The 23,332-nt window shown below is 46.6% G+C and overlaps 2 protein-coding genes across 2 annotated transcripts; one reads left to right on the top strand and one right to left on the bottom strand.

The window, feature by feature from the left end:
- The first annotated feature begins 57 nt into the window (after window positions 1-57).
- LOC115322389 (EEF1A lysine methyltransferase 2) lies at window positions 58-11,512 on the top strand. The gene is made up of 7 exons (XM_042286925.1): window positions 58-164; window positions 870-935; window positions 1,239-1,350; window positions 4,329-4,433; window positions 5,597-5,672; window positions 9,144-9,299; window positions 11,374-11,512. Exons 1-7 carry the CDS (start codon window positions 103-105, stop codon window positions 11,469-11,471), a joined length of 675 nt encoding a protein of 224 aa, XP_042142859.1. The 5' UTR covers window positions 58-102; the 3' UTR covers window positions 11,472-11,512.
- A 4,880-nt stretch (window positions 11,513-16,392) lies between these two features.
- LOC115322390 (60S ribosomal protein L29) lies at window positions 16,393-23,149 on the bottom strand. The gene is made up of 4 exons (XM_029982720.3): window positions 23,089-23,149; window positions 22,005-22,066; window positions 20,887-20,951; window positions 16,393-16,550 (listed from the first exon to the last, which is right to left on the bottom strand). Exons 2-4 carry the CDS (start codon window positions 22,039-22,041, stop codon window positions 16,416-16,418), a joined length of 237 nt encoding a protein of 78 aa, XP_029838580.1. The 5' UTR covers window positions 22,042-22,066; window positions 23,089-23,149; the 3' UTR covers window positions 16,393-16,415.
- Between the last annotated feature and the right edge of the window lie 183 nt (window positions 23,150-23,332).

Genomic DNA, 23,332 nt, shown 5'->3' with positions numbered 1-23,332 from the left:
ACATTGGGAAGAAGCGAAGAAGCGGAAAAAGGGCGTGAGGAGTAACTCCGGATCACACCAATGGAATAAACGAACGTTAAGGAGGTTGAAAATATTTCGAATATGGCCGCGCCCAGTAAACAGAGCGTGGAGTTGAATCCGTCTGAACTTGGAACCAAAGAATAGTGAGTTTTGGCTGTTTTGTTGCGCAAGCAATATTCAGAACGTAGTTACCCTAATCTCCTCCATACTATAGTCTTTGAAGACTGATTCGGATTATTGTAATATTGTTACATAGTTCTGATTCATCTGTCACGAACAGAACATGTGTTTCGCGGTCCATTTTTCCGAATTACTGCTCCGAGAGTATCCGGTCGGCCACCTTACCGGCTTTGCAAGTAACGAAACTAGATCTCCATTAATCTGCAATGGCCTAGATTAAGCTCCCCGGACGTAGCTGTTGTGCCCAATGTAGATTATCCTAGGCCCCAAATTTGTGCAGTGGCGCAGGCAGGAATTTCTTTCGGGCAGGAAGGAAGGAAGGAGGGAGGAGGAGGAGGAGGAGGAGGAGGAGGGAAGGGGAGAGGGAGCTGGGTTGTCTATGACCTGGGGTGCAGAGAGGGGGAGGGGGGGGGGGGGGGGGTCAAAATGCATGTGTATAGCTGGATTTCGGCGGGGGGGGGGGGGGGGGGGGGGATAGCTGCAGCCCCATAAGCCCCCCCCCCCCCCCCCCCCCTTTCCCCTGGCTAAGCCCCTGAAACAGAGGAAAAGCAAAGGGGACCAAATACTCTCGAACCTCTATTTTCAACAAGTGGCAGAAGTTATTTCGAAAATCATGGATTTCGGTAGGATGTGGCTTTATTCCGATTTTGCACCCATGTACATTGCAGTTGGGAGCAAGCATACGTTCAAGAACTAGACAACTTTGCAGACCATGGCGACGTTGGAGAAGTGTGGTAAGGTGACCTCGGTAACTGATTTCAACATTTGGCACTTTCGAAAGATGCGGTCATGTGTCGGTTTTCCGGTAAATGTCACATGCTTTTAATTTGTTTGTACACAATTGTGTCATACTCTTTGACAGTTCTTTAACATATGATGAAATGAAGCATACATACAGCCTATATCGCTGATTTTGCACAGTCGAAGGCAAGTGTCGGTCGCCGCAGATGTAAAGATCGCTGCAACGTCGAAACTTTTAGTGCAGGAACCATGATCAAACATTTCTTACCACTTGGGACCACCCTACGAATTCGCAGGTTTGGTGTTGGCAACGAGCTCCGCGTCGTCAAATGGCTTCTGGCGCACGTCACCAAGTCGAGCAGCATCCTTGACCTGGGCTGTGGCAATGGACATCTCCTAGTGCAGCTGGTACAGTCTTTTTGCCTTTTACCATGGACAAACTGTCTGTTTATAAATGAGAAAAGTGTGGGCAGTGCACGTGCGCAGGAACCAGCGTTATGAGGGGCAAAGTGTCTGCGCGTGCGCTGTGCCGCAGTGCGGCATTCAGAGGTGCGCACTGGTCGATACTCGTTCCTTGTTGCTACTTGTGAAAGGCAATGCCCAACATGCAGGTACATTAACTGTACTGCCTCTTTAGTTGTGGAGAAATTACGGCGATGTTATTAATGTTATTGCAAGAACAGCAATGGTTTCAGGCACCTTGTCATTTCCCCTCAGCGAATCACTGGAATCACTGATACGATGCAAAGGACTTGCATCATCTTGGAAAAAACCTCATCCTGTTTGCCTCTCCTCACAATAGGACAAAAAGTAACAGTTGCTCCAGCTTGACAGGACTCTTTCAACAGAGTGGAGAAAATAGGTGCCACTTTGTTTTGTGCAATTTTCCACGGAAGAGCGTAGGCATGAAACGAACGACTCGTTGATATTCTGTGTTTGCCTCCCGTCATCGTTTTATTCCCAGCATTACCCGAAGAAAAGCCTAAAGACAATAGGGAATATAAAAACAAAACGCGTTTAGACTAAGGTAACATGTCGAAGTTCACTTCGCCACAGGAGGGCTGCAGCTAGATATCTTAATAATGTCGACCGATTACCACAAAGCTGCAAATGCATGCAGCCATTGTCAGCAAGATATATATATATATATTTATTTATTTTTTGGTGAAAATGTGGTTCACAAACCCCAAATATGTATCTTACGTAAGGGAAAAGCTAACACGCCAGCTGCGTCTGCCGATGCTCGACGTGCGCTCTACGTCAGTCGGATGCGTAAAAAGAATGGTGCAGATTATTTTACATGCATTTTTTAACGACTCTCACCAGTTGGTGCGTGCGACTCGGCGAGGTTTAACATGCTGTCGTTAATGTGATAAAATCGTTGACCACGGAGGAAGAAAAAAAGCAAAAAGGCACACAGGCTGGCATTTTAAAATACTGGGTTCTACATTTCGTTGTAACCGTAATATTTCATGCACTCATAATTCATTGCAGTGCTCCGTGCCTGACATGTGCGCACTCAGTCATGTGAAGTTGACGTAAGATCTCGTAAAAAGATATTTAAAATTCATCCACAGGTAAAGAGAAGTGCAAAATGGAAAGTTCATGGCTGGGAAATGAATTCATTGAGAGGAAAATTAATTAGAGGTGCACGAATATAAAATCTTTGACTGCATATTGAATGAGTATTAAAAATTGACTGGGAATCAAATCAAATTTCATTTAATGGAAGCAACTGTAGGAGAGTACAGACTTGGGTTAGTTGATGATAGGTTTTAACTAAAAACCGAAAAAAAAAAAAAAAAAAACGAAGGACGAATAAAGAAACTGGACTGGTCTATCCAGTTCCTTTGACTCTTCCTGTTTTTTTCCACACTGTTTTCATTCGAAATGTGAAGCAAGCTAAGATACTTTAAAAACCATAGCTGAATTTATTGTTACATAAAAAAAAAAGTCCCTGGTAATATGAGCCAGGTAAAACTAAATATAACATGGCAGGCATAACAATGGGTACCTGATTTATTTGAATAAAGCTTGGTGTTTTCTTTTATGGCACTGTCCTATAACAGTAGGGGCCAACTTGTAATCACAGCGACAGAACGTGAACAAAACCCTTTAAGCTCACTGCTCACGTTTTACGTGAGCAGTGGGCTCGAGTAGGAGTTTATCTCACGTCCTACGTGAGAAAATTGGGCTTACTGAACTGAGGTGCTCCACCATCGCAGCCGTTTCTCCTAGCGCGTCGGTGCAGAGCAGTGAAGGTTGAGGTGCGCGCCGGTACAAAGCGTGTAAGCTTGACACGAGAAATTAAAGAATTCTGAAGGCATCATTTGTAATTTTTGAATATTCGAAAATCTAAAATATGCTAGACAACAAAAAAGTAGGCCATGAATGGAACGTATTGGCAAGCACCAGTCACAAATTATTGAAAGCTTTCCTTGTTAGGCGTGTGCGAACGATAGTTTGTACCGAATGGCGCTGCATCATTCATAGCCTTTGCATTACTACTGGAATTCAGCACACCAGCACACAGTCTTTGCTGCGTTGAACCCAGGGATGACGCTGCACTTTTCGGTCTCAAGCAGTGTATGCACATTCCTAAAATTAATCTTACAATATTCGAGGCACCAAGTGGATGTACCGAGCAGAATGTTGTGGCAAGCTCTCTCTTTGCCGCAAGTACATGCATGAGTCCCTCAATTATATATCCACCATTAAAGGACTTTAGAACCAAATTGGCACCAAGAGGTTGATTGGACCACACTCGAAGATGCCGTGAACGCTTACGCAGCCGTTGTTGGACTGAATTTCAAAAACAATCTAAGGACCCTTTTCGAAATTCGGTCCGACAACTTTGATCACTATCATCATCTCGGTGTATGGCATCTGTGCCAGATTAATGGCAGCCTTCTTGAGGCTGATGAAGGAAGATGTTGAAGGTACTACCAAGCGTAGGATGCACATTGCCTGTATGTTTGAGACATTATTACAACACGGCGCATGAATTAGATACAATGGCTACGTAAGTGTTTACGGCATCTTGGAGTGTGGTCCAATCAATCTCTTGGTGTCAGTTTGGCTCTAAAGCCTTTTAATGGCAGAAATTCTATTGAGAGGCTTATGGGTCGCCGCTTTGTATTGTTGCAGTTCTTAAGAGTACACCATAGAAACTGAGATATAACAAGAAATAATTATAAGGTGATCGAAGAACCAATCCTCATCTGCCATTGTTGTTCGAAAGTGACAATGCCCGTTTGAAGTATAGTTTCATGATTGCTATTAATTTAAAGTGTATTGTGTGCCTTTCGAGCCACCAGATGGCATTGAATTTCGTAAAGGGTCTGGGAAACTCTCTTATGCTTCCTACTCCTTCCATTTCTCTTCAGGCCAAGCAGGGATACACCGCTGTCACGGGAGTCGATTACGTCACCAAGGCCGTTGACCTGGCGAAAGAACTTGCTGCAAAGGAAGATGTTGCCATTTCCTTCGAGGTACTGCCAACCTAACCGTGGGAAAGAAATGTGTCGCACAATATTTGCATGCAGAAGCCGCTGTACCGGAAGTTCAAATTTGAAAACTAGCTAGCTTCCGACGAGCCGCAAGACACCTAAATTTGACGGAATGAACCGTGATCTTGGCGCGGTTTATTACAAACAAAGAAACTTTCGACGTCCAGAGAACTGGAGACCTAAAAACGAAAAGGGGCACGACGCACGCGTGGGTCTCAAACTCGGCTGAGTTTGAGACCTGTGAATCTGTCGTTCCCCTTCTTGTCCCTCAGTCTCGGGTTTACATTCAGTTCATTAGCTCCCCTGCAAGTTCACTCTTATTTCTGTCAAGGAAAAAGTGTTTGTGCTCTCGTGGAGCGTGGGCCGAGTCAGCATTGCCAGAAGGCTTGACAACTTCGCAAGCAGACATGCAACGTGACACCCTGGGTGCGTGAAACAAATCCTGGTACCTTTTGGGTTACTTGGTCCAACCAACGTAGGCACGCGGAAATAGGCGAAACACCCGTGGCACTCCTTAACACTGACAAGGTTTTTTTTTCTTCGATTCTCGGTCGCTCCAAGCCCGTCGTCGTAACGGATAAAATACTCGTACGTGACTCGGGTTGCAGCCGGCCTGTTTCCCACGTGTCGTTTTCTGGCTCGTCGAGACCCCACGCTTTTCACGGCGCTGACTCCGGGCGTACGAACTAAGTTCTGGGGTGTTCCAGAGACACACTTTCCTTTCACGTGTTTTGCGTTATATTGCTTGCACCTAGCCACTTCCAGTAACACACTCTCGTAACAGAACAGCATCAAACGAGCACTTCCTCGCCGTTCGGTGGGAACTCGTGTTTTGACGGAGCGGTGTTGAGCGAGCGTGCTCGCACACATTGTGGGAGAGTGCGTGGGAGGCAAGGAAGAAGGGAACTTGTATGTGCTTCAAGGGAACAGGGAGACGCAAACTTCATGTTCCTCCACTCTCGCCGTAGCATTGACTTTCTTTTAGAAATGCTACGAACGACGACGTTCCTGCCGTCGAGGCATAGATGGTGTGGGAAGTTCCCCCAGCAGCATTGACACGCAACATGCTTTACTTTACTGTGCCTTTGTCACAACGGAGTAACAAAGGAGCCGGAATTTTTTCTCTGTTTCTGACGTTTTTGAAGGTGGCCGACATTCTCGAAGACGCTTTTCCGTCCGAGCACTGCCTGTCGAAGACCTACGATGTGGTTCTGGACAAAGGTGAGTACCGGCCATCGCTCGAGAAGGCACCCTCTATTTTACTCGGTTGAGGCTCATTTACACGCTCTCTTTTGCTTAGGTCCGAGCTCTTGCGATCTCTTACGACGAGATAACGTGCTGCACATCCTTTCTGCGCCACCTGGAACTGCATTTCACTAAAGCGAAGGTTTGGCGGCATTTGCAAAATCAAATGTTCGTACTATATATGAGAAACGGTCACTTATAGCGTTATCGAGAGAATATTAAAACAGAAAAAGTGAAGTGCGAAAAAAAAAAGGAGAAAATATACAGAAACTGCTAGTGTTCCACGGCTGCTCGACAGATGGCGGCAGCGTGTTCTCTCGTCGTAAGAGATCGCAAGAGGTTGTGTGACACTCGGTCGTAAACAGTCGCAAGTGTGGGAACCAGCCTTTATTCCTAGTCCAGGATATATCTCGTCATCCTAAAAACGAAAAATGAAAAAACTTGGGGCGAATGCCACCGTCTTCGACAAAACCAATGAAATGAAAATTAAGTCAACGACGAGAAAAGAATAATAGTGCACGAATGTACAAGAGCACGCCTAGAGGCACCGAAAGTTCTCGGGGCGTACTGCATCCCATGGCGCCCGCTCGAATCAGAGACTCGAGTGATTCGAGCCTTCCGATTGGCTGATGTCGGCCATCTTGAAGCTAGTTGGATGCGAGCAGACGATGGTGCCATGGTAAATCACGGAGCGACTATGTTAGTTCTCATCTATGTCAATTAAAAACAGTTTATTTATTAAAAAAAACATGTATAAAGTTTTTGTGAGTGATGTTTCTAGTGAATAACAGCACCTCCAAGTTACTTTTTATATGACAAAACTATAAAATGTTCAAAAACAAGCATGGAGCTTCACATTACAGCTTGCGCGGCGTGCATCAGGGCTATTCACAGCCTTTGTGTTTTTTGGTTTTCTGGATCTGTGGAGGCTGTGGTACAAAAGGGTTTTGCATCCACCAGAGGAAATGACATACTGTCTTCTTAGCTGTGCACAGTTGTGTTGCAAAGCGCGGCACACTTGTTTTAGCTCATTGAATGTGCCGATATTGATGTTTCTATGAAAGTGTTCTACGACAGTTGCTGACAAATGCTCGTCAGCAACTGTCGCTTATCTCCTTTTGCATGGAATATGTGGCAAAGAAGTTTGTCACATCGTAACTTCTGCTCGAAAGAAAAGCAGAAATTTTCATAAATTCTTAAATTGGCGGACATGGCCCGGAAAATTCAGGCGATTGATTAATTTGTTCCATCCAATTTTCACTAAAATTGTTTACAAATTGAAAATCGCTCGTTGAGAAGCGCATGACACATTATGCGCATTTGGTTGTGAAACAGGGTCTGCCGCACGTTACCACCCGAACAGGGCGTGAAACAGGGTTTGCCGCACGTTACCCGAACAGCGCATGAAGAGAGTTGACAAGCCGAGTTATCCAAGATCTGCGCAGTCTGTCCCAGTCTGTCCTACCAATGACGTCACAAACAATGATGATGATAGCTAGAGAAGCTCCACCTGTAGTTTGTGGCACACCGCCAATTGTCCGACCCAAGGCCTCCGAGATTTTTTGTGCACTCTGCTCAAACCTGTCTAAACGCTCGGCGGCCTAGCAGAAAAAGCGAGCCGAGCCAGTTCTCTATACCTCCGCATGCAGCGCTTAGAACCAAACCAGAAACGGGAACAGAATCGCCTCAAATCACGCTGTCAAATGTGAGCCCGTGGCATGAAGCTTGCATCTTCATTGTTCTCATCATCAGAATAGAGAAAAATAAGTCGATCTCTGTTGATTCATAATTTTTATTCGCTGCTCTGGTCTTTGCGCTGTTTCGCTGGATGATACCTCAGGATGCAAGATCGGAAAAAAAGGAACCCAGGGGTGCTATGTTCCACAAATGTTTCGTTTCCGCTAAAAAGAAACGGAAGTGACAATATCGCGTTTAATTGGTGAGAGGCTCAAATGACGCAAGAGGAACTTTCGTCATTTGAGCCCCTAACCAGTCAGACGCGATATCGTCACTTCCGTCTCTTTTTAGGAGAAACGAAACGTTTGTCGAACATAGCCCCCCAGCTGGGCGCAAGACCTGTTTTCCCATCGTCAGAGAGCCTGCCGGACCAGAGTCACACACACCATGTCTTCGATCGTTCGATTGACGGGGTGGTCAGACTGCTTGGTTACAAGCTCTACTGCAAGCGGGGGACTTCAGCGCCCACTTTTGCGAAGACTGCCGACCGGCCAGCACTGGCGCCGACCCCTGAAGCCCCACCACGGGGGTGCCGGACTCTCTGCGTCGCTGGAAATTCGGGCGGCTCTTCTGCAAGTCGTGCATGCAGGGAGCCCTCGCCAGGCGTTCGAGACTGGTTTGTTAAAAGACAGCAACCCATGGCGGCCCCCCGAAGACCATTATCGCGAAGACCGCTGCAAGCCTAATGCTCTGCACCCTCTTCACTTGCAACGTCAACCCCTCACCCTCGTCCACAAGCTCCATTTAAGCCATCATCACCATTTCTTTTAAAAAATTTTATGTGCAATACCATCTCATCGTTGTTGGACGTGGTGCCATGGGCATTCATGGTATGGGCGACTCGCCTTTCTGCGGAGCCGCTGCTCTCCTATCACTATCACTATTTAGTGTGAATCTATATTGTGACTTGCCTTCCTTATTTTGATTGACTTCCAGTATGCAGACACGCAGTTGGTTTGAAAACAACATCATGGGCATTTGTTCCACACCTTTTGTGCTTTGAAAAGATGAACCTTCAAATTTCAGTCAACTTCTTTCTTGCCAAAGATCTGCGTGTTGAGGTGAGAAGTAAGGAGCACATTTTGCGCTGCTCTTTTAAGTCCCATAAGACCGACGATAATGGTGATGATAATAATTCACATCTATTTCTTTCTATCGTTTGGCTTGGTTGCAAGTCCCACGAAGCACCGCGCAATGATAGTCTGTACCACGTGAATGCAATGGTCTGAGGAGAAGAGCACAGGCAGCACGAGAAAAATCTCTGAGGCCATGTCCAAGCATTCTCAGATTTCCTGCCCCTAAATAAAGTGTGTGTATTTTAGCAGATCTGAGTCACTCTCCGATGAATTACTATGAGCCAAACACTGTCTAGTATGTGCATTATTTTTTTACAAGGTCTGTATATGCTTTTGCACTGCTTTAATGTATCAATGCCTAGACAGTAAAGGGCTCCTTGGCTGCTATTTAAGCCAGATGGGAGTTCCTCAAGATCGAGACACCTTGATCTACTCCGTTGATGAGCAGACCTTGCCAGCCCGGCCTGCCCCAAGTAGTTTACGTAGGGCCACCATATTGAAACTATTGACTGCAGTGCCACCATGCAGTTGTGAAACAAAGCGAAAGTTTCCGTGCTCTGGAGACGTTTAATGGCTCAAGTGTACCTCACCAAGCTTGCTCGCCAGTCTACCAATGACTGTTGTCTGCTGCCAGGAACTTACGATGCCATCAGCCTGTCGCCGGATGAACCTGCAGCGAAACGGCAGCGCTACCTGGAGCTGGTGGCACGCCTCCTTCCGGTTAATGGCCGGCTCGTGATCGTGTCGTGCAACTGGACTCGTGATGAGCTGCTGAGCCACTTTGCACCAGGTGCCCCTTTTTTAAAAATCTTGCACAAGCATTGTTTAAAGCGCGAGACACATGCACATCAAAACTGTCTGATTTGATGTGCAAACTGTCAGACGCGGGAGTTCTCGTTGCACTGGAGCGTCGGACGGGGGCTCCGCCCGACTCCGGCATGCGACGAATTTGCCAGATATTCATTGCACGGCTGTCCGATTGTCGGAGGGCCACAGCCAATGGCAGCACGGGTGTTGCGAACGTCATGTTGTCACGTGGCTATCGGAGCGATCGGGAGGTGCTAGGGGGCCGGGGAAGCGGACGTAGTGGAGCGTCATGCAACTCGAGTCGTGGTGGTGCAGGCAATGGACAGACACCATGGAGTTTTTCCACGTGCACCACACGAGCTGCCGATTTCGCGCGTCCATAGCAAGTCGGACTTTTGAGACCGATCAAGACCGTTGAGACACAAATATACTTCGTTTCACCTTACGACAGACAGCAGCGGACGCTACGAGCCATTCCAACGCCGTGTCGCGTGAAGTTCGGGAGAGAGGCAGTAATGTACAGGGTGCATAGCGACGTGATTTGCGTACGCACTGCTCACTTCGCTGTGACCAGCAAAAAAGTAACCTCACGTAAGACCTTCAAACATGTACACTTTAATGGAATATATTAAAAATATTTTGTTTGTTCTAAAGTCCGAAAAAACCATGAAGGGCGAGGGGAGGAAGACTATTTTTGGTTTTCAAACAAGGTGGCGCAAGCTACCACTGGTTACAAATACAGCCATTAGCATCCATCGATCCACCCGGTAGGAGACTTGGAACTGGGCAGAACTGAACAGAACGACGCGTCGGAAGCATGTTTCTCGAACTGTCGAGTCAAGCAACCATCTTTCCGACAGTTCGCACGTCAGATCAGACAGTTCTGACGCGCATGCGTTTCGTGCTTCATACGACACTGAAGTAAATCTTGGTGCCCTGTCTCGTGCGTCAGAAGACGGACACCAACGCAGTTGTCTCGAGTGAGGCTTCGCAGTGTTGGAAACCATTGAAACAGCCCATCGAGATGGCTAGCAATAGCGTTTGGTCGTCTATTTGTTCGGTGTCGTCAAGCACAGTGGCCGCAGCATTTGCTTATTTCCGGTCGTGGCTAAGTAACGGCATTTCTGCCGAGGTCACCATTGGCCAGGTCCCTGCCATTACTAGAAGTGCGCTGTTCCGGTGTTTAAAAAAACCATCACCACCTCTCACCAGTGTGCGTCGAATAATTGAATTGCTATCTTCAAAACTACCAATTTGATGAAGAGTACTTATTAGATCTTAAACAGATGTTTGCTACTTGGTGAGGGCCGTACACCCACCAAGTGGCAACCAAGGGCTGGTTCATCGCGATGGTGAGATGAATCCTTGGAATACTCGGCTTCGGCCCACAGTGAGCAGTTCCAGTTTTACCCAACTAAGCGCCTCATCCAGAGTGGTAGTTTCTTGACACCATCAAAACAAGGTTCTCTATATCATGATAAAGAAAAAAAGTGAAAGAAGTTTACAACTTCCTGTAACACCGAATTAGAGCGCAGCTCTTGAGGAGGAGGAGAGGAGGGTATGGAGGGGACAGTATGCCTCTCCTCCTCATCCATACCCTTTCCCCCTCTGCCCTCCTCGCTTTTCCCTGGCATCACGTGACGTCATGTGACCCTGGTGATGTCATGTGACCCTTGTAAGGTCCATGCCCTGGTGGCGTCACGTGATCCTGGCGGTATCATGTGACCCCCGTGAGGTCACGTGACCCTGGTGATGTCAGTAGGGTCACGTGACCCCCGCGCGGTGCATTATGGGAAGTGTTCCATAATACACCGCGCAAGGGTCCTGTGACCGCGCAGCGCATTATGGGACATTTCCCATAATGCACTGCGCGGTTACACCGACGTCGCTCAAGCTGGAAACGGGCGCCTAAGAGCTGCGCTCTAAAATAAACAAGAAATACAGTAGTTCTGGGTTTAGGACATAACCTAAATGTCGATGAGAGGTTAGAAGAGCTAACTTTAATGCTGATCAATGCCTAGCATAATGACACTTTCCTCCTTTGATCTTCCTTACAGTCCTGTCGCTGTGCGACGGCATCCCAACCCCGTCGTTTGTGTTTGGCGGGAGCCAGGGGAACTCCGTCACTTCGCTCGTCTTTGCCCGCAGCTCCTGACATCGCGACCCAATGCCAAAAAATAAAAGGGTGCCTCCTCTTTTCTCGTTTCCTGAAGCCCCCGCTGGACTGCACGAGATGCTTCCTGATGTGCAACTGACCAGTCATGGGCACGTTATTGCTACAAAGCAAGTGTTACAGTTACAGTTACTCAGGCAAAACTACACCTTGTTACAGTTAGTTACAAAATTGAAATGGTAACTTGTTAGTTACTTTGCTAAAGTAACGCTGTTACTCTGTCATTACTTTACAAAAAAGCATTAGAAAACATAAAAAAGGAACCTTTCATAACACGGTAAAATCCCGAGATGCCTCACCCCCTATTTTTGGTTTAATTTGCTATATTTTTTTTAAAAACCGAAAGATAGCCCACCCCTAGTAATAGTAGCGTTGGGATCATTGATGGTCTCGGCGTAAATGCGACTAGTTAGCTATATGATGGGATATAAGCGAACATTGCTGACTGGGAAGTAATCATCTTTGCTTCATTGCCCCTCGCCACCATAACAAGCTTGGAAGGGACATTACCTAAAAATGGCCACTTCTTTTTTACTTTTCTTGATTGTACATCGAAAGTTACTCCACTCCATATTTTCACCCAATTTGCTCTTAAGACCTCTTGAGATTTTACGGTATGCCTATAAATCAAGATAGATTTCTTCATTGTGTTGTTCACGGTAGTGAATCTGATTATTTTGAGAAACTAAGATTTTCTTAATAATCAATATTAACATATTTGGTTCTTCCTATTTCAATTTTTACCATGAGAAGCTTTGAACAAGATCATAATTTAAGGCAGTATTCGAGTAAATCCACTATATGATAAAGAATTTAGAGTCTCTTCTTTTAAAAAAATTACAGGCGACTATAGTTTTTTAAAATTTTAACGTAGCAGATACTTGGGGCCCTAAACTCGTCAAACACAAAGTTCGGGCCGAAGTTCACGGAGCGCACCGATTGGACTATCACGACGATGACTTGGCGTTTTTGTCGCCAACGTCCAATCAGCGCGCTCCACAAACTTTCGGCTCCAACTTTGTGTTTGACGAGTTTAGGGCTCTTGGTCTATGAAGAACTTCAAGATAAGTGCAACCACCATAAAGTATACACGAACACAACAGCACGCGTCCAGATCTCGTGTATATCCAGTCATGGTGCCAGTTTACAATCGGTCAATTCTAATTTCGGATTTCTTTGAGGCGGCGAAATTGGACGCAAGCAAAGAAAATCATGCAAATGTGAAGTCAATAATAATATAAGTCGTACTTGCTATCAGCTTTATAGATGATTTCTTATGCCATTCCGAATCGTTTTCGTATGCCACACGGTCAAATAATTTTTTTACTGCGTGCCGGTGCGCAATCTTTCATGAAACGCAAAGTTTCTCTTGAAAACCTGAAGAGCAATGTTGTGGCAACATTCCTCCGTCAAAAAATTACTACTGCGTGTAGAATTCCAAACGGGTGTTGTGATCTTTTCTCCGCCACTTGCTAACCAGATCGAACACGCTTGTGCTCCTCAACCTCACCACCCGAAAGAGACCGCCTGGAAAGCCCACGACTTCAATATCTATAAATCAACTGATGCCGAATGCCCCTGGTCCCGGCTAAGGGAATTTCAAGAAAACACGCAGACAGGCGTTTCGAGTGAATACTTTTTCTAAAGTGATGGGGCCTGAGAAGGGAAGTGGGTGACGGTAGGCAAGGCCGGTAATTGGGTTGTAAAAACAAAGAAGGGAGAGTAAATGGACCTGAAGTCAAGACGCCGCAAGAGTGCATCTGGGAGTTGGACAATTCAAATTAGAGGGGAAAGAAACATATGCTTGGTGGCCAGAAGAGGAAGTTCGGAAAATCGGTTGTGCCGTAAGCCTGCGTGCGTTTGGGGTGACAATCACCAAAAACTGTTCTCTACAAAAGCACTCACTCCCTTCGCCGGACGAAAAGAAAAACGCTTTAGAGATGCCGCACTTTGTCACATCTGCGTGCGCTGTAACATGCACGGCTGGTACGGACACAAACATTCCCATCCCTCAGTTGGTGGGGTCAACTTGGCCAAGCAGGGGCACCCAAAATTTAGTTTCTTTACATTTTTCTTAATGCAAAACATTAGCTGTCCCATGGAGCGAACCGGCGTTATCAGCTTTTGAAGTCGCGTCAAACGGCACCTAAACTCCCCTGCCCCATGGAGCGAAGGTTGTAGTCTGTAGCAGCCACCCCACAGAGAAGCTGTCTCCATGGAGGCGCAGCGGCCGCCCGCAGAGCCGGCAGAGCCCACTTGGGCACACTCCGGAGAGGCCGCACGGTTGAGCTCGGGGCGGTGCGCAGCTTGTAGGAATACGCTACGTATACGAATGCTTTCGCATTCCGACACATTATCAGTCTTGAAAGTCTTCATAGTTTTTTTTGTCCCTCCTGCTCCAGACGTTTTCTGTAGCAGTTTTTGCTGTACCCTTCTTGTACCAGGACTCTCACGAGTTGCGAAACGATTTGGTGGTCATGTTTGCAACATTTTTGCTCATAAATCTGAGAAGAAACTATAACGATGTTACTTTTGAAAAATAGCAACTGTTACAGTTACTGAGAGCTAGTTTCCGGTAATGCGTTACTTCCCAAGACTGCAAGTGACTATATTCAGCAAGGCAAGAAGGGTAAGGAGGAGCTTGAGTTGACCCACTCCAGCACGAGCAACCAAAGCACGACCAGAGGCATGGAGCACGTGCTAGAGGCCGGGCATTAGAAAAATTTGCCCCGTCGTTCTCACTCTATCAGCTGCTATAAATCCAACATGTTACTCTAAAAAGGTAATTGATTACAATTACTCTCGCTTAAAAAGGTATTCAGTACGCCTCGCAAGTGGGCTCATTTTCGTCTTCTGCGCATGAGAAAGGAAATAGCGGTGACGTCAGAACGCCGAGCCCCGATTGGCTGATTTCGACCCCCTATCATAGCATCGTCTGCTCGCAACGTCTGCGTCTGTCTTACTTTTCCTGCGACTTTCGGAAGTCGAGCAAGCTCGACTTCGCCTTTTAGAGAGGGCAGACGAAATAACTCGAGCGGTACGTTGTTTTTGTCTAACGACTAGCAGACGCGCATCAAGGACGGAAGTCAAAGTACTCACTGGCGAGGTGTCCCAAGGCGCCGAGGTTTGTTTGCTAAGAACCGAGAGGGGTGAGGGTGGTTAGTGTCTGCAAGTTCCCTCCCAAATACTTTTTCCCTCCTTTCGTGCGCGGCGAGACCCTCACTCTTTAACGGCGTCGGCGGGTTGGCGCGGTTAACGTCGTCTGCTTTACGTCTGCTAGTCAAAGCAATGGCTGCTTTACCTTTCCTGCGTCTGTCGGAGATTCACCGCTTTTACCGGCGAGAGTCACCGTTGCCTCGGAAAACAAGGAGATGACAAGAGGAAGAGATTGACCTCTTAATCTAAAATTAAGCTCAGCGATCAAAGTATAAGATGGGAAGGGTTCACAAGGGTCGCGCGGGCATATTCCGTTCAGCACGCCAGTCGGTCGTGAGCAGACGGTCGCCGAGTTGGAGTGCCTGCTGGCCTATCTGCCGTGCTCGCTTGGTCGTTGTCGGTGGAATCGGGGCCGTTGGAGCTTTTCCCGGGTGTTTGTGGATCCAGCGTTCTTGTTCGTCGTGGTTCGTTTCAAGTACTTTTTACTTTTTTCTTGCTGCTTGAAGTCGGGACGCGTGAGAAGCGCACATAGAAAAATGAACGTCCGTTGGTCGTCGCGACCGCGACGCTATCGGCCATGCTGTTTTGATCGTAAGAAGTGCGTAAGACAGCTTCGGAGCTGTCGTAGGATTTTGTGGCAACCTGCGCAAAACTTCAAAATTTCGTTTCGTGAATACAAATTTGTTTTCAAGTTTTGTTTTACGCATATTTTTGGCGCAAGATTGTTTTGTAAACCCTCTGCACTTTTGAAAGTCGCAGGAAAGGCAAGACAGACACAGACGACGTTGCAAAGGAGCAGACGACGCTCAGATAGGGGGTTGCGATCAGCTAATCAGGGCTCGGCATTCTGACATCACCGCTACCCCCTGCGCAAGGAGCAGACGAACTTGCCCTCCGCATTATATTACTCGATTGCTCGAACACGAAAAGTACTGGGCTGCGACTTGAAAAAGTAAGTTACCTCTCGGATCACTTTGGATTTTCAAGTTTTCTCTCCGTCTGAAAATGGACCTTTTGTCCCGTCTATTATTGATTAGAATCACAGAATCATTAACTACTTTTCTTAATCCACCAATATTGGTAAACCATACTCGTCTTGGGAGATTTGGTTTGAGGATTCCGCAGTATGGAAACTTGTACGAAGTGCACCATTAGCAACGGGAGGGTGAAAACAAGTAACGGTTACCAGTAATTTCAGTATACTTCCAAACGTAATCAATTACTAATGTCATTACTTCCTAATAAATATAATCGAGGGATAACAAAATTACTAAAACAATAAATTACAAGCAATGCTTGTAACGAGTACCATAAAAGTCTGCATGAAACCACGATGCCCGGACTGCATTTCAGACTGGCATGTTTAGCATCCTCTGCCATTCATGCATTGAAGCTTCGGAGACAGTAACATACATACCAGGAACTGCTACTCGGGTTGCTGCAATCTTGGCACTGTACCCATGTTGCCATCGTCTCAATTTCCCAGAGCTTTAGGTGCACGCGTGATGCTGCCATAACTTCTGCGTACAAGAGGTCCTACATTCCCATACTCCTAACGGCAAAGTTACTCCTGCGATGCGTCGAGGAGTAACTTTAGTTTCCTCGACGCATCGCGCAGGATTGGTGGCCTAGCCGACTGGTGAGATCGTTCCATTTGATGCCGCCGGCCAGAAACTGAGGGCACAAAACATGCCAAACATGGAGTCGTGTTCTAGGCACTGCAACAAAACTGAGCAGAGTCCGGAGGCACGTTCGCAGGTCCTTTATTAACTACGTGGAGGCGGTGGCGGCGGCGGCGGCAACCTTGGCCTGGAGCTGGGCGGCTTCGTTGGCGCGCATCTTCTTCAGCCCCTTCCTGTTGTGTTTCCGGGAAAACCGAAGGTTCTTGAGGAACTTGGGGTCAACCTGTGGGAGCCACGAGAACCGTCAGACGGGCCTTTGGGGTCACGCCGCGCACGCAACTGTAGCGCGTTGACACCCCCTCCCAAGTTTGGCCGACCAAGACCGTCGCTGCGACGCGCGGGCTTTTGTCTATTTCTATTCACTAACAGCTTAGGGAATGCGGGGTGCGGCTTGTTACGCACTCTTCTTGCGTCACTCTTAGGCTTTTTTTATTGGCCAAAGCTGTCATCTCATTGGTTACACATGCTGTCAGTTATTGGCAGCAAAAGGTCGCCTAAAACGGAGAGGGACTGCCGACAAAATGTGGTCTGTTAATAAGGGGTTTTAGTCTTTTTGAGGCAAACTGTCGTCCTCGACCAATTCGCCGACGCAAATGTGCCGCCGATCCTCGCTATAGAGGACTGGACGGCGCGTAGCTGCTCTCCAAGCCCGGCGCGGGTGAAGCAGCAGGAAGTTCGATGCTCGTCCCGGAAGTCTGGCGTCTGCTGGGCTTCCTAGTGCATTCGATTGATGTTTTAGTTCATGCTTTCTTGTGTCTGAGTTGGCTTTAATAGTCCCGTTTCTAATTAAATCTCGCTAAAAAGGCATTTGAAATGTAGGACGTATGCACGCTCAATTAACTAGAATCTCGAAATTTTCACACACAATGGCTAGCCAGGAACTTCTCCCGTCTGCGTGCGCTGCTCCAGTGCAACAAGCGGGCTCTCTCAAGTAACGAGAAGAACTCCAGCTGAAGGCCATTCAGACCAGCACACGGGAAAGTTAAAAAGCCTGTCACGCGCTTATTTCCGGCGGCTCCATACCCGTTTGCTCAATGCGCCATTCAGCCTCAGTGCATGCGCACGCAAATGGCACGGGAGGTCAGCACGGTTCGACCTAATCATAACGATTTGCCGTGCACGAACTAGCGTGAAAGAGGAAGACTTTCGAAGACGAGCTTGGAAGAGTGGTGGAATGCACACCTCAAGGCGGTCCAACAAAGCTGAGGCACTATTTCGAAGCAAAAGGTTTGTCTATGAATGATTTGCCGGCGCATCTGCATATGCCGTCCAGGTTCGCCACCTAAATTCTCGTGCATTTGGCCTCCTCCGACCGACGGCGCACTGCAGCCGCCATCACACGACAGATTCCAGGCGAATTATTTCAATAAACGCAAAAAGAAAACTGGTAAAATACTGATTTGGAGGTCATTACTTAGTTTGTTGTGATTGTTTTGCTCTGTCATATATATATATATATATATATATATATATATATATATATATATATATATATATATATATAAAAAACTTTTTGAAAGTTAAATCTTGCTAATTCGTGCTCGAGGGGGAGAGAAAATTTGTTTGAATAAACCAATGTCTGAATTACCGGGAGTTTCCTCCCTTAGAGACGCGTAGGATGGGACCCGCATGTTAGCTTGAAATATCCACAAGTTTGAATTAAGGAGATTCGACTGTACAAACTAAATTTTAAATGAAATGCATCCCTTTGAGAGCTTTGAAAATTATCGTTCAACACCGCCAGACATGCACTTTGAGAAGCACATGCCAATGCTTTGAAGTGAGTGCCATAACCTAAAGATTTCCAAGCTTGAGGTGTTCTTTGCGTACGCCGTAGTGTTGCATTTTCAGTCGGCGCAACTTTTAAGTTGACCAAGTTTCCGCATGGTGACTGAACCGCTTTTGAGTCAGTGACAAGATCCAAACTCCATTTTTTCGAATTTTAGCTACTGGCAGGGACTTCGGCAAATGTCTCGTAGATGAACGAATATTCACTTTAAACCAAACCACAGCAGTCTCTTTGGACCGCCTCAGATAAGACTTCCACCACTCGGCGAAGCTTGTCCAGTTCCATCTGCCCTGTTTCGCAAATCATAATTCAGCTGAACCCTTCCCAAGTTACTCTGGGGGTCCAATCGGTCGTTTCGAAACGACTCATTTAAAGGGACCATGAAATGATTTTAAAATCGAATTTCATCCACCGCACGTCGTAAAAGGTGTGAAAAGAAACACAAAAACACAAAACTAAGGAGCCAAAAAAAATTATTTGCTATAGAACTTTTAAAAGAAAACTGGACTCTTTTGCGCCTTCCTTCCTTCGCCTGTTCACTACGATGCATCCGCGGAAATGGAGCACGTCAGCCAAATCCAGGTCGCCTATTGGGTAAGAGCCTAACTCACCAGCACCGCGATCGTAAACAATAAATAGCCGGCGAATGTTTCCTAAAAGCTTTGTTAAATAATATTCAGATCCACATTTTGTAGCATAATTAGAGATGTGTGGCGAAAATTGCCAAATTTGATAATGCTGAGAGCCAAGCGCCATCTATCGTGTGGTAAACGAAGCAACTACTGCGCGTGCGCAGTAGGGCAGGGCCGACATAAGAACGGTTATTTCCTTTGGTTTCCTTCCTCTCAAAACTCTGACTGACTGAACGTTTATTTTTCTATGTGTTCATCTCGCGCGTGCCGACTTCAAGCAGCAAGAAAAAAATGTACCTAAAACAAACCACGACGAACAAGAACGCTGGATCCACAAACACCCGAGAAGAGCGACAACAGCCGCGAATCCCGCTCCGACGAAGCTCTCAGAATATAGGCCTAGCAGGCACTCCGACTCGGCGCAGCGTTGCTTCGTCGCAAGACCGTCTGTCTGCCTACGACCGGCTGGCGTACTGAATGGAATATGCCCGCGCTACCCTTGTGGACCCTTCCGTATTATAGTTTGATCGCTGACCTCAATTTTAGGTTAAGAGTGAGGTCAATCTCTTCCCCTTGTTTTCCGAGGCAGTGTTGACGAACACTCGTCGAAAAGGGACCCTCGTCGATCATCTCCTTGTTTTGTGTGATATAGAGCTGAAATAAACGCTGTATGGATTACCTTCGTAGCACGGTATGTACCCTTTGTTATTGGTACGCCATTTTTATTCTGACAGACTGCACGTCACTGTCGAGCTGTAACAGTTCGTGGGAGGTATACGTGCAATACCGGCCCAACCTTTCTTTGCCGAGTGTCGCGTCAGTATCGAGTTGCAATCGTAAAAGATCGGTCCCGAAGCGCTTACCAACAGCACGAATACAGCACTTCATCAAACGCGCGCGTCCGCTCCGAGTGTGAACAGGTATTTACGTGGCTCTTGCTGACACTCGTAGTTAAAACGTATCTTTTTTAACGTCGGCTCGCTCCTGCATCTCCGAGACCGCGAAAAACGCCGCGGCAATTTGTTTTCATCTGCACTTCCCAACAGGCATACCGGCGTATGGGACTAGTCCCATGCTGTCGCTGTAGCGCAACGTATCTCATTGAATTTCGCTCAGCTGCGATGCGGCGATGAGAGGCGCCGATTCAGAAAATACGTCGGTGACATCGGCGCAGTAAAACCCACCGGCGCACCCCAACTCGCTAACGCTCCCATCTCCTACTTCCGAGAGAACTTCCGGTTCCGGAAACATCGTACGTCACGGCTTGTTTTGCGGTCAAGAAAAAGTCGATATTTCATTAATTTTTTGCGTAGAAGTTAATAAACCGAGACGAAAACGGATGCCTGTTCGGCATTCAGTGAACATTGACGGTTTATTGTAAAAGTTATCTGGAAAAAGTAAAAAAGTAATTTCATGGTCCCTTTAACCTCCATTTTCTCAAAGTCCCGAACAATTTGCGAGCATTGGTGATGGCGAATTGTTTGGGGACAAATGGCTAGCATCAAAACAACTCATTGAAACTCCCTCATCAGGCAGAGCTATCACCACATTCTTTCCGAAGAGCTATTCTTACACTTTTACGTGAACTTACTGAAAGCTACCAAGGTGCATCGCAGTGGCAACATCCTACAAAATGGATGCAAAAAAAAAACGGTTACAAACTTCGGGGGCACAATCTTTGGCAAAACACAGTCATCCTGGTGGAAACATGACATACTTCGTATCACGTTAACGGAGTGCAGCAGACACTACCAGTCGATAGAATTGATCAAACAGCGTCAAAAATGTCAAGTCTCAACATTTGCTTGCTATGCGAGTAGCTGCAGGCTAATCCAATTAAGTGCTGTCAGTTTTGTGTCCTACAATGAAATAAAGCATTACTTCTTATATTCGTCACGCAATGCTACCAGCCGAATTCGAACAAGAAAAGTATAAACACAGTGCATAAAAAAAAAAGAAGAAGATACGAACCGAGGAGAGAAGTACCCAAGACCAATGTGGCACATTTGTATAGTCGAGCGAATACGTTCTACTGTCTATTCCCGAGTAAAATCTCAAACCCGTCATCAATGACTTGGGCACACTGAGCAGACTTGATACTACTGCATCACCACGCGACATAGTGGAAGCCAACTTACGCCACGCATGGACAGGTGGCAGCCCTTCTTTGGCCGCTTGATGCCGTTCCTGTGGTCCTTGCGGTCTGAAAGGCAAATACAACGTCAGGCACAAAAGAATCGCCAACAAAACATCGCAAAAAAACCAACAACGAAGTGGAGTGTTTTGGTTCTCAATATATGTGCGATCACAGCAGAATTGTCATTCATAGAATTAAACAGATGCTTCAGTTCGGTCGTGCCAAAGCATGAAACAGAGTAACATTCACTCGCAAAGCCCGAGTTTTAAATTCTCGATTGAGTAAATACGAGTTGATCTTGCAGGTCAAGTTCATGTTATAACACGAATAGAACGTCGATGGACGCGACTAGGTTTTCTAACACTAAGGTACAAAATTTTTACCCTCGAGCGAGGTCAAGGAAATGCTGGAACACGACCAAAGTTCCCCAACATTGGGGTGCTCATATAACAACACCCATACGGTAAGCTAGCACTGTCAGTCTCGGTCACACTGCCAATACATCATACGACAGTGTTCGCTGCAGACATGACGAGTAAATTATCTCCGTACACGCCTCGAGCACGTTCGAAGCACGTTTGCTTTATGCGTATGTATGCTTCAAATTTGTCTGTAGACAGTTTTGTGTAACCAATGTGAAAATGCCGTCATGCAAAGGAAGAAACGCGCCTCAAACAGTGTTTCTGTACAATGCATTGGCGGTGTGCCCGCGGCTCAAGGCATGCTTTGGAGTTTGTTTCTTCAAAAAGATTTACTCAAATTTTGTACTTCCAAGCTAAATTTAGAAAAAAAGTTTTTGAAGGCATTTTAATGTTGGCACCCGTCGACCCCGCAGGCAAGAAGTGCATCGCCAGCAGGAACGCCTAACAGTGTACGCATTTGTTATGGCACCCGTTTTGTTCACCCAATTCCTGTGTTGGGAACAGATGAGGACACTTTTTAGGTGCAGAGCAAGAAAACCGTTGCAACAAGAACCGACACTTCTATAGAGGGACGCCATGGCCCGAAAGAAAACAAGGCAATGTTGTTTCTTGCGCGAACACTGCGACGTTCACAGGGAAGTACAGCGACCCAACGCCTTCGCGGTGGGGCAGGGCTGCGGCCGCAAAAGGGGCTCACTCTGATTGTGGTTGGTGTGGTTCTTGGTCTTTGCCATGGCTTCGTCGTCAGACTCACGGCTCCTGGACACAAGATGCCAGAAAACCGACAATTATGCGACTGTGGAGAGAGGCGAACTGAAACGGTTGCGTGCAGAGCAAAGGCAGGTAAACTCGTCAATGACGAAAACGGATTGTTGGCACTTCTTGACCCCGCCGGCAAAAGAAGTGGTCTGCCAGCGGGAACGCCTAATAAAATGAGCATTGCTGTGGCACCCGTTTTGTTCGGTCACTCCAGCTAGTTTCCAGAGAATGACCGAGGACACTTTTTAGGTGCGGACAGGGAAAATGCCGGAACTTAACTAGGGCGCAGTATTATTCTTCAGTTGGTGGCGGTGGTGAGCGATGCCGGTAGGAAAAAGGAAATAGGGGCAATCGGGAGAAATAAGGCTGTCGAAGCAGATGGGGAAACTCTGATTGGCCGAGTTCTGGAGAGGGAAGATGGCCACAAAATGCTAGCCAATTTGAATGCTACCTTTTATACTAGCCACGCATACCAGTACCATTTTGCATGCATGTAAAACACTGCAAAGGAACAGACAAAATTGTGATACTCTAATCAAGAATGTTAATACAAACTCAAAGTTTGATGAGCAACCAATCAAAGCTTTTGACGCTTATATGTGACAGATGTGTGGTGCATCTTGGAAGCATGGCTTTAATGGTCTAAATAACTATTTTATGTAACGCATGTCAGCACCAAACAGAGAAACATGGACAGCAGACGCTTGATGGTCTGTTAGCTACAGTAACAGACAATGCGCTCGTGGTGTTAGACAAGGATGTCTGGTACGGGTAATCCACAAAGCTTTATGTGTTTAAGCTAATACAATTCACCCATCACGCGAAAATTCTGTACGGACGATACGAACTGTCGCGAACAGTTGAAATCGTGCCGAATTCTGAAGCCATCAACACCTTTACTCCCCGGAATAACAATAGCCGACGAGACGCGAGGCAATGTATTTAGATATTAGCAAATAAATCACACATTCAAACCCTCAGAAATGGCCGATTAATTAGGATTTTGTTCGAAACCGACATACCTTTCGTGCCGTACGTGAGTTCCCGACCGAAAAGAAAGAACGAGGGGCCGCCTGGCGGGGAACCTGGGGAACGTTTAGAACAGCGCAGAGAAAACCTATTTTATCTTTTTATACGCCATTGTTAATAAAAATGTTAACTTTTAAATGAGTTAAATTTTAAAAATAAAGCGAAATTTTGTTCAACTGCAATCAAATAACGAATCGCGCCGACAGTTTTATAAAATCGCTAATGTTGGTTGTTTCC

Source organism: Ixodes scapularis, unplaced genomic scaffold (genome assembly GCF_016920785.2).
Source record: "Ixodes scapularis isolate PalLabHiFi unplaced genomic scaffold, ASM1692078v2 PGA_scaffold8__174_contigs__length_109621045, whole genome shotgun sequence".
Taxonomy (NCBI): Eukaryota; Metazoa; Arthropoda; class Arachnida; order Ixodida; family Ixodidae; genus Ixodes; species Ixodes scapularis.
The sequence above is the reverse complement of the archived record's forward strand: the minus strand, read 5'-3'. Positions and strand labels throughout refer to the sequence as shown.

Excerpts from the sequence above, each read along its gene's own strand:
- LOC115322389 (XM_042286925.1), top strand. The coding sequence starts at position 103 with ATGGCCGCGCCCAGTAAACAGAGCGTGGAGTTGAATCCGTCTGAACTT. Across the intron at positions 1,351-4,328 it reads GACATCTCCTAGTGCAGCTG|GCCAAGCAGGGATACACCGC; the intron begins GTACAGTCTTTT and ends ATTTCTCTTCAG. Across the intron at positions 9,300-11,373 it reads GCTGAGCCACTTTGCACCAG|TCCTGTCGCTGTGCGACGGC; the intron begins GTGCCCCTTTTT and ends TCTTCCTTACAG.
- LOC115322390 (XM_029982720.3), bottom strand. The coding sequence starts at position 22,041 with ATGGCAAAGACCAAGAACCACACCAACCACAATCAGA. Across the intron at positions 20,952-22,004 it reads CCACACCAACCACAATCAGA|ACCGCAAGGACCACAGGAAC; the intron begins GTGAGCCCCTTT and ends TTTGCCTTTCAG. Across the intron at positions 16,551-20,886 it reads GCCACCTGTCCATGCGTGGC|GTTGACCCCAAGTTCCTCAA; the intron begins GTAAGTTGGCTT and ends TGGCTCCCACAG.